At 44.3% G+C, this 11236-nt stretch overlaps 1 protein-coding gene across 1 annotated transcript; it reads right to left on the reverse strand.

The window, feature by feature from the left end:
- Positions 1-675: 675 nt before the first annotated feature.
- On the reverse strand, positions 676-9021 carry LOC140314038 (sushi domain-containing protein 6). The gene is made up of 5 exons (XM_072392060.1): positions 8738-9021; positions 5139-5245; positions 3754-3951; positions 2144-2288; positions 676-1987 (listed from the first exon to the last, which is right to left on the reverse strand). The coding sequence occupies exons 2-5, from the start codon at positions 5230-5232 to the stop codon at positions 1657-1659; spliced, it is 768 nt and encodes a 255-aa protein (XP_072248161.1). The 5' UTR covers positions 5233-5245; positions 8738-9021; the 3' UTR covers positions 676-1656.
- Between the last annotated feature and the right edge of the window lie 2215 nt (positions 9022-11236).

Consider the following 11236-nt stretch of genomic DNA (forward strand, 5'->3'; position numbering starts at 1 on the left):
GTGTCCAAAACAGCAGCCTCCATCAGTCTCACATGGCTGAAGTTTGGAAGAACCACAACAGACTTATTCAGCCAAAAACGAGTAATCTGGAACGATATAGATCACAGTCACTACGTCAACATACACAATCACAGTGAAAAAGAGGCTAAAAGTCCCTAAATTGATAATTTCCCTGTATTCCACCAACTGGCATCCTGATCAGACTGCAAACGTCAAACTGACTGAAGATAATTATGTGTCTAAAACAGCTGAAAACTGAAGCGCTTCAACATGTTTGTTGGACAATTTCCTGCAATGACACTGAAGATTTCACATATCTTTAGAGGGAATAAAGAAATGTGAGTTTCTCTTTTTGAGGCATGAGTCAGTTTCTTCTTCCACAGAGGAAAGTTTTTATCGAGTTTGGACCGACCTGCAGCATCCGGAGGGGTGCAGACGCTCAACTCTGACATAATTACCATCCGGCCTGAAGATTTCTGCAGTTTTCTGAGGTGGCATCTCAAAGGAAGTGTCAAACAATTAGAAACATGTTGCCAAACCAGATTACAGGCTGCAGGAAATGACACTGATGCGTTTCAACCATCAGGTGTGAACTGTAGCACTGGTGAACACGAGTGATGCAGATTATCTCTAATTAAGTCACAAACAAGGTCAGGAAGTCAAACAGCGAAAAGGAACAGTTTAACATTTATTTATCTTATAGCTCTGTGCAATAATACAATATACAAATCATCATCTGTAAATACTACAATCCATATAATAGTTAAGTTTTTTTGCCACAAAATTAAACATTAAATACATTCAAGGTCAGTGAAGGCATCGAATCAGCTCTTTTAAGGTGTTTTTTTTTGCAAGTTGTGGAACTAGAGTCTACATTCTCTGATTTACTGACAAAATGAGTCAGTAAATGAAGGATTGATCCTTTTAAAATAGATTTAAGTCAGATATCGAGTAATCTCCACTTCACTCACACCTGATTGAACACAAGAGAAATCCATTTGCTTTCTCTTTAAATCTCTACATCCGTCTGCTGTACACAAGATAATTATTTCTCTTTTAAATTAACGTCTGTGCACCAACGCCGGCTTCCGGTGTGCAGTCTGAGTACACCGGAAGAGAAAAGCTGAGCGAAAGTGTCAGAAACTTCCCAAAGGAAGCCTTGATCAGCCCCGTCACTGACGGGAAGGATAAAAACACGTCTCCAGAACAGCACTGAAAACACACAGCTTTACATCACTGCTGTCCTCTGAAAACCTCATCACTTTCTCTTCTTCTCCCCTCAAACCCTTTAACCAATAAATTAACTTCTCATTTCATGACCAGGTTTTCAGCAGAAAGCAGAGATTCATGTGCAAATTACACCCGCCATGCCACAAACATTCATACAATACGCTATACAGTTAACATTTCATTGATAAATGCACTTTAGTCCACCTCCGTCAGGTCGGTGCCACCAGACGGCTGGCCAATCAGAGCTTGTCAGCTTCGTCTAAAATAGCGCGTGATGGTCCTGAAGCTGCCGAGCGGCAGCCGAGCAGGAAAAGTGCGGCAGTACAGGAGTCAGCCGTCATCTGCAGATGTAACGCCGCAGGTATGAGCCGTCACAATCTGTCATGGGTAAGATTTCAGTCACAAGTGAACCCGCGAACGCATCAGTCAGGTGTCCTTATCGTCGGAGAGAACCACACGCAGCTGCCGGTCGCTCATCCTGTCTCTGGGATGTGGCGTCGGGACCTCTTCGTACGGAGGCGGGGGGTTGTCCGGGCTTTGGCCGGACAGGAGGGGCCGGTGGCTGCCATCCGACTGGCTGCTCAGAGAGGACGGGTGGCAGCCAGGAGCCTCCTGGGCCAGCAGGAGCTGCGTGGGTCCCGGAACTGAGCAGGGAGGGATGCGCTGCCCCCAGCTGCCGTACACCGCCTCCTCATAGGAGGGGAGAGAGACGGGGAGCCCGTCCACCATCAGGTCCAGCTGGTCTGAGGAGCGACGGCTGCAAGGAACAGAAAGGGAGTTAATTCACGCTAAAACTCTAAATCACCTGATTTATTGAAACAAGAGCATCCGGCAGATCACATCCCGACATAAGATGTGGAGTTTTAGAGCTTCTTCTGAATGAATCATATTGATTTAGCCTTCTTCTCCTCACCTGTGTGACTGACAGGGGAAGAGGCGGGACTTGACCACCAGGCAGGCGGTGGTGGTGAGCAGGAAGATGGACACGCCCACCGCGGTTGTGGCCATGCTGGGCATCGAGTCGCCCCCTCTGTCGTCAGACTTCATGTTGGGTCCGTCTGAGGAGGACAGAAGATAGAAACGTCTCATCGACATGTAGACTCGGTGGATGCGAGGTTTGTGAAGGATGTTGGAAACATTAGAAGCACGTCACACAGAGTCTACTTTTATCTGGTACCGACATGGTTTTTATAAAGTGGATTTCCATCAGGCTCTGACGCCGTCGGCACACAGGAAGTGTCTGATGGTTATTATGGTGTCTCTGCCCACTTCCGCTTTCTGCATTCTGACTTCCTGCTGCAGCGCCTATAACTGAATGGTGACAGAGGAAGTCGGAACTGGTGTGGGCAGAGTGAAGCTTCAATTCTCCCTGCAAAGTCAGATAGCGTCTGAGCTGATCTGTTAAGTAGGTCAAAAGCTGAACGGGATACTGCTGCTGCATGGAGAAAGCAGCCCCGTCCTCAGAGGCTGCAGGTTTGAATGATTATTAACCTTTAAAGCTGCGATTGAGGGAAGACTTCTCCTCATGATTTTACTGGTCAGATCTGACAGAAGTTCTTGTGATTTAGTTATTGCTAGAAAAAGCTCTCAGACAAACCATCTACGCCTCATAAATAAACCTTTATGCAAATTCTAAGCATAGGACATGTGGTCTAAGGCCATCTGCTTCCTCGATACCAAAAACTAGAATGAACCGTCAACCCTTGAACTGTCTGGGTGAAAACAGTGAGGAGTAGATCATAAACCGAGGTACTAACTGAAGAACGCTGGCTGGGAAAAGTAATGTTTAGAGTTGCCCAACAGCATCTGCTTTCTCTCAGAGAGGAGGACTTTAAACTGACACCATTTCCAGACTTGATTTCTCCAGAAGCAGTCTGTGTTGCTTCAGAGTAAAAACACGATGAGTCTGAGCTTTGCATCAGAAGAACAGCCTGAATTTCTCTTGTGTCTTAAGTCCCTGCGTTCACATTAGCATTCACTTCTATTTCTGTTCCATTTTGAGCTTTTTTTTTTGCTCCAGATGAAGAATCTGCAGTAAGAACAAAGTAAAATCCAGCTGACACAAGTTTTCCTATCAGCTAATCTATTAGCACGTAGAACTCCTCCAATGTAAAAGTTTTCAGCTCAGCTCACAACAGGCTGGATCTTTCAGGCGCTTTTCACACCTAACAACACTCTGAAATGAGCTTCTCGGTCAAAGCGCTGCGTTAGTTGTTCCTCACATGAACTCGATTTGGATAAAGCGACTTATGAGTGAGAGAAAAGCCGAGCCAGTCACAGAGTTCCTCTTTTATTTGTGCTCGTAAGAACACTCTCATCATGGATTAACATGATTATTCTGCTCTGTCTTTGATGAACAACTCTTACTTTCAGTCATGAAACACCAAATCTTCACACTCGAGCTGCTGGATAACAGAAATGAGCATTTTTTTCTGGAAACTCATGACTGATTTTTCCTTAAAACTGTGAAAATCTGCCCACAGATTTCTGCTGACTCGTGCTTCCAGTCTTCCAAACTCGTACCTCTGATACAGGCAGGTATCGGCGGCACCCACTTCCCTTGGCGGCACCTGGAGATGGGCACCCTGTTGCTGATGTGGTAACCGGGCTCACAGAAGAAGCGGATGGAGCTCCTGTGAGGAAAACCGTGGCATGGAGACGGATCACAGCGGAAGCCTCCATGTTCTGGCACCAGAGGGTGAGTGCAGTTGCTCATTTTGCCTGCTGAGACACAGAGATGAGAGCAGGTTTTTTACATTATTTCTTACCATCGGGAGCCACTTTGGCATCTGGTTAGGAGAGGTCAAAGTTCGCCCCTCCTCCATCTCTGCAGCACGGCTCAGAGTGCGTTTTTCTTATGGCTTTAAAGAAGAGGATGAACATTCTGGAGGGGATTTTCTCACTCTTTACTTCCACCAGCAGAAACTGACAGATTTGACCGACTTGTGTTGTAGAAAATAGAGATTTTTTCCCTTTTTATGGTGCGATAGATCAATATTTAACAGGTGGATACGTTATTCATCCTGGGGCAAATTCTGGTTATTGAGTAACTTATACAAAAATGAATAGTGCAAAGATTTAACCAGTCGAAGAGATATAATCAGCAAAAGATTCAAAGAGGAAGCTTACAAGTAATTTAGCTTTACGAAACGAGAACCATAAACCAAAAACTAAAAAAATGAGAGAGAAAAACGAGGAAGAGTCAAAAGAGCTTAAACATCCAGTGAGACAATCAGTGGGTTGCTAAGATGTGCGACTGATCTGGCCTGTGGAAGCTACTGTTTACTTTTTAATGATAACTTAATAACTTGCCTTTAGCACAAATGGTTATAACAGATATTCTAAATAAAGCTACTGGTGTAAGTCTGTCGCAGATGGTGCTGAGGACAAGCTGGATGTTTTGGCGTTGTTTGAGGGAAGATGACGTCAGGCAGAGAGTGCGTGTTCGACCCCATCTGGGTCAGCGTGGCAGGACAGTAAGACGATATTGTTACTGCAAATAGAAGCAGTTATGTGTGACTAAAAGGTTCTACAAGGGATCAGGATTTCTGGCCAATATCTACTAAAAAAGAAAAAACTCTCAGGTCTCATAAGCAGCTCTGCAAGAGCAGCCGGCGCCACTTCCTCCTTTTCTTCATCTTTCACTCTAAACGCCTGCAGAAACATGGCTTCCACTACTTCTGCACGCTCCGACTGGGTCAGATGTGAAGCTGAGAGCGGAAAATGACTAGAATTTCTGATGTCAGATTAAAAACAAAACTCTGTGACCTCCAGACGATGGGTTTTAAACCTCCAAAACACAGAAGGAGAGTTTCACAATGAGTCACGAATAAAGTGTTTAAAAGTGTGACGTGTCTCGTTTTTCTGTTGCACACGACGACGTCGGCCGGCGGGCTCAGAGGTCGTACCTGAGGTGAGGAGCGGCGAGGAGGCCAGGAGGAGGAGTCCACAGACCAGGCCGACGCGTCCACACGGCCACGGATGCAGGATGGACGCAGACATCAAACCGGACTTCCTGATGATGACACAGGAGAAGAGTCAGAGGAAGAGAAAACTCTCAAAAAAAGCCAGGGGCTGTAAACACGCAGGAAGCAGAAGTCGCACCTGTTTTACTGCCCAAACAGATGAGCGATGTCACAGGTGTCACCGTTTATTTTCTGTTCACAGAGGAAACAACTGTCAGCTGCTGAGTGTTGCCGGGCAGCAGCGAGACACGACCTCCTACAGGTGTCACTCTGACAGGTGCGTTTGTAACGCAGCCGCATGGATGATTCAGCAGAAGCCTGTTGAAGCTTACTTACTGTAATCTCAATTAAAGGTCAGTGGTTTGACATTTTCTGTCAGTTTGTGATGAAAAGGGAAACCTACCAAAGGTTCCACATCACAGCAGCACAACCACAGCAAGAGATGATGTTTTGAGGGTCAAGAAATCCCTCAACATAAGAACTTCTTTATTCATTTTTTTTATACTTAAAAGGAATTATAATTGCTTCTTTTTCTTTCCATTTGTGATAAAGCTTGAGTAACACACTGGATATTAAAGGGGTGATTAAACACAGGCTTCGGTTACTGCTTCCTTTATGGTTCGAGTATATTAATACATGAACTTTTTGTTTTTTGTTGTAAAGTCAATAGTTTTTTATGTATTTTATCACATATTTGAAATAAAGAATTTCCAATCAAAATCAGAAATCTAAGTCACTGAAAAACAGTGTTACATACAATTACATATTTACATATAATGACATGTAAATATGTCTGAAAATGAACCTTTTCAGGGAATTAAATATTGTTGTTAAAGTGCACATTTCCTGTCTTTGTCATTTAGAACCAAACTAATAAAACTCTTTAAAGGCTTAATTTACTTCCACTGCTGCAGGAAAGCTGCAAGTAAACCAGTTTTCAAATCCCAGAAAGGGCCTGTTTTCCACTAAATTCAACAGACTTTTTTATTTCTGCAGCCATCTCTTCGGTCTTCTGCACATTTGGTGATCAAACTCGTACTTTTGCTCCATCTAAAGTGGACTCAAGGTGCTTGAATTTCAACTAAAACCGAAAAAAATGTGCTTTTTCCTCACACTTTTGTCCAGTGTTTACTGTTAAAACTCCACTCCAGGAACAAGGAGCAGTTTTAAGACACTTTTCACAAAGAGAAAGTAGATCAATTCTCTCTGAGTGCTCATTTAACAACAGTAAGAAGCAAAACTGCTTTTTGGTTTGTTTTCATCCCAGAAGAAATTAGGAATGATTAAATATGCAAAGAAAGTGACAAGTATAACCTTGATACGACTCTATAAAACGAGCCTTAAATGTTTTATTTCCCCGTCTTCGTGACAACATCCTAAACGCAGCCCGACTACAACCTTTCAGTTGACTAACAGTGAAACTGAGCCCTCGAACTGTTTACTGTTTCAACACTGCCTAAACTGACCAACACGACACCTGACAGCACAATAGCATCTACCACAAAACTCCAAACTTCACACCTTCATGCCAGACACACACTTCCTGTGATGAACCAGCACCAGCCGAGCCAGAACCCTTTCCCCTGCCATGATGCCACAGCGTGTGAAACTGTGTGTGTGTGTAGGTGTGCTTTCATGTCAAAAGAGATGCCAGTCATCCTGATAGCAGCCGGGGAGGGCCCACTGCCCCAAAATGCCACTCGTACACAAATCAAACATGACAGAGGTTTAACACAAACACTCATAGCTCCATCTCATGTGACCACAACCTGCGTGGGAGGTCTGGATCTTAGTCATCGTGGCCCTCTGGGATATTAGAACTTGTGCTGTAATGTTTGACGCAGCCGCTGCAGCAGAGGAAAATAACAAATGTCTCTTTCCTCACGACTTAAAACGAATTCAGAGGTCACTTTGACACAGTGTGCTTCCACAAGGATGACATTTCATGCCCAAACTTCTTCACCGTGCCTTTAAAGGCTCAGTTAACTCAACATTTGTGGTTATGTGCAACATTAGCCAATGTTTTCTTTCTTGGAAATATCTTCTGGCACGCAGGATATGATGCATTTTATGTTTCCAGCCATAACAACGACTCAGTTGGCGCAAACACAGGAAGTGTCAGGTACAGTCAGCGTGAGCGATGGCAGCGCAGATTAGAGACGAGCCTGCGACCTTCAGGGGGAAAATCCCAGAGAATGTGCTGCAGGATAGACCTGAAAACCGGGAGATAAAACAAAAACACACACCAGGACAGTCTCTGGGAGCGGATTTCACACTACTTTAGATTGAAGTAATAAGTGTTGAGCATTTTCACCCACTGAACCACATGTGACAGAGTAGTTGATCAGTCCGAGTGGCTTTCTGCTCATTTATAAGGGGCTGAGAAACATCAAAATAAAAGATCAACTTTATTCTTTGGGACTAATTCTGGGAGGCTGGGGGCTCCATCCCAAATCCAGAGCTGGTAAAACATTTACTTTTTGAGTTTTTACTAAACTAAAAAGTCTGCAGCAGTAAAAAGAAAAGACATGAACAAACTACTCTTGGCTTTCAGGAGTTACACCTGAGCATTTACAGCTGTGAAAAGGAGTCTAATAAATCATTAAAAGAAGGAAAAGAGCATTCATGCCGGTGCACACAATGCATCAGCAGCACACAGTGGCAGTGCTGATGCTGCATTACTGAAAAGGTCACTGGGGTGCAGACCGGGGGCTCATTTCACCCAGTTTCTGTCCCGATGTTGGCCATTGAAATGTTTTACAGTGTAAATTACAAAATGATTAATGATTAAAGTGAGAAATCTCTAATCTTTCTTATGATACACCCACCAGTTTTGGTTTTGCACCTCCTCAAACATCAGCCGATTTATCACCTTCATATCAACTCATCAACTAATTGTTGTAATCCACATCCCTTACCCTGCCTCTTCTGTATGTAAAATAACCCAGTTACTGAATCCACACACAGCACTGATCTCATGAGGAGCAGTTTTCTCCTTCCATCCAACCAGTCTGCCCACATACTTCAGCAGATATAATCAGCTCCGGTCTCCTACCAGCTCCAACATGCTCAGATGAACCCTCAGACATTCTCCGTGGACAAACAGAAAGCCATAAAGTGAAACTGAAATGCTGTTTGAGACCCTGTTGGAGCAGTTCCCTCCTGGATCGAGCCGGTGGGTTCCCGGTGGATGGTCTTTGTTCCTCAGCAGCGTCGCTATTTCGGGGAAGATTTTTTTTTATCCAATCAGTCCTTTTCTGGTGAAACTCCTCTTTTTTCCCTTCTGTTTATCACAGCGATATCAGTGATTTAAAGGCACAGACTTTCCCTCTGCAGTCTAACATAACAGGTTCTATCTTTGCTCCGCACGAACACAAATAAACACCCCCGTGCGCGCACGGCTCTCCCGCAGCAAATCAGACAGAGAAATAACAGCCGACGTTTAATTTCTCCACTCGCTTCGACCACAGGCAGGTAAAGTTAAACCCCGACAGCGCATATCTTTGCAGGGACCGAAGAGAAAAAGGTTTAAATCGTCTCACCTGAGAGCCAACAGTGACGCGGTGGCGGGGGCGCAGGCGGGTGGCGCACGGACTTTTTATTCAGGCGCAAAGGGGAGATGGACAGAAGCTCCGCGGCCAGCTGACGATCGCAGCTCCTGCTCAGCAACAAGTGCGACCTTTTCGGCTGCTCCCCCCTGACTCATCGATCAGCTGTGTTTGACAGCGACACGCCGGCTTCTGATTGGCTGCCGCGGCCGCCAAACACCGCCCACCTGCGCGGCTCCGTCATATGCTGGAAATTCTGCCACAAACACACATCAAACGGAGGAAACTGTGGCCAGCTCGGGCTGCAGAATAAAAAATATACAAACCAGTATGTAAAAATATCCACAAAATGCTCAAGAAGATTAATTCCTGGAAGCTCACTGGAGTGGAAACTTTAAAAATAGTTGGTGTGAAACTTTACTTGAGACAAAAACTGGGGAAAAAAAGATTTTTAACGGCCTACATTGAGGATTTTTACCATGATGATGAAAGTCTAGTTTCCTGACCATATAGTCAAAACTATGTGGAGATAATCGCAGTAAAAACACATTTTTAGGTTGTCCTGATGCTGGAAAAAGCAACAGAAGATCACTGAAGTCAGTGGGAGTTCAGATGCTTCACAGGACTTGTTGCAGGTGGGTCAAAGTGTCAAGTTAAAGGATCACAGGAGAGCATCATGTGCATGCAGTCAACTGGAGCCCCTCAGGATAGTGAGAAACAGGTTTTGATGACAGTAACCCAACCCAGACCTGAGGGGGACGGACTACAACATGTCAGAGCAGAAAGCTGAGGCTGAAGTAGGCGTTGAGTCACAAACACTGGACATCTGAATGTGAAAAAATATATCTGATGCATTTGGGCCCCCGCTGAGGCTGCAGATGGTGGGTTAGAATAAACGGCACGAGTCCAAAGAGCCAAGCTGCCATCTGTCAACGGTCCAGGCTGCTGCTAAGATGTTTGGGATGTTTTTTAGACCCACTTTGGGCCCGTTCTTTAACCGCTTAATGTTTATTCCTTTATGCCCCCAGTTTACCAGCTTTTAACAGCAGGAATAATTCACCACAGAGCAAAAATGAGCTCGAGCTGATGTCAGCTGAACATGACGGAGCTAAAAACACCTTTGGGATGTTGTCTGGAAGTGGAAGAACCTGCAAAAATACTTAATTAATCCAGTCAAAAACAGAGCTGAATCTCAGGAGGATTTCAAACATTTTGGGATGTTCACAACACCAAGAAATGAAGCTGTTTGAGAGCAAATTGAGGTGGTACCTGGTATGGTTATGCTGTTCCATAGAATAGTGTTTATACCAAACATCGCTGAGATTTATTTAGAGGAAGTCTCTTTATTTCCCCCGTTTGAAGTTCGTTGTGCTTTGTTGCTTTCAAAGACCTGGTGGCATAGTTTGGTGTTTTCTGCTTCAACTCCACAAACTAGCAGAACGTCCTCACTTCTTCTTCACTTTTCATCTTTGAGCTCCACACTTGACAAATTCCAGCAGTCATTGTCTGGAGGGGCCCACCTCGCAGGCTGAAGCTTCGCTGCAGAAGCTTCGCTGCAGAGCTGCGCTGCAGAGCTGCGTAACTTGCACTGACGGGGCGGAAGTTGAAAATACAAGCGTGCCAACTCTGCTGCTGCTGCTGTGACACAGATCGGAAAGAGTGTTCCTCTGGGTTTCCACTGATGGCTGCGTCAGATCTTATCATCAGGAGGCAGGTGAGAGTGTCATAGGCCTTAAATTCAGGCCTCAGTTCACATCTTCACAGCATAATGCAAGTTGAGCCTTTATTCATCTCCTAAAAACTCATATTCATGCAGCTAAACATCAACAATGATAATAAATCCTCACTGATGGCAACAGAGTCACTGTAAATACTTCTAATTATAGGCAGTGCTGGAGACATTTAAGTGGTTTATGTGCAATAAAGTCACATTATCTCCTGAACAAAGTGACAACTGTTCAGTAGCTATAGTAACAGTTAAGATCTAAAACCTCAACAGATCCTTTTCTAGAAAAGAGTCACAGAAGAAGCAGTTAGATCCCCTCGATGTCCTGGGTTTAGTTATAAAAGCTAACATTTAAAGCCAACATCCTAAATCTCACCGTACATGTGAACATGTTCCTGTTGACTTCTGGTTTTCTTTTCCTGAGGCAGCAGACGGGCTGAAAGGAGACCTGAGATGTCCCAAAAAGGCTGCCGTACAGTTAAAAAGCACAAACAAACAAACCTTCTGGTTTACTTGATTTTTCTTAAATATGAGGACAGAACTGAAAAAGATCATCTGGTCTTAATGTGAGTTAAAAACTAACAATGACACGGTCATTAAAATGCAGAAGCAGTGTGTGAAAAACTAAGTGAACCCTTACTGTTTAAACAGGAATTAAGAGGGTAAGTAGCAGCCAGGAGCTGCTGATCAATGCACTGATTAACTGATCATCAGTCAGTGTGAGAAGCTCTATAAAAGCAGAAGTTCTGTCAGTTTTCTGCTCTGCA

This window comes from Leuresthes tenuis, unplaced genomic scaffold (genome assembly GCF_036924035.1).
Source record: "Leuresthes tenuis unplaced genomic scaffold, fLeuTen1.0.hap1 SCAF_9, whole genome shotgun sequence".
In the NCBI taxonomy this organism is placed as follows: domain Eukaryota; kingdom Metazoa; phylum Chordata; class Actinopteri; order Atheriniformes; family Atherinopsidae; genus Leuresthes; species Leuresthes tenuis.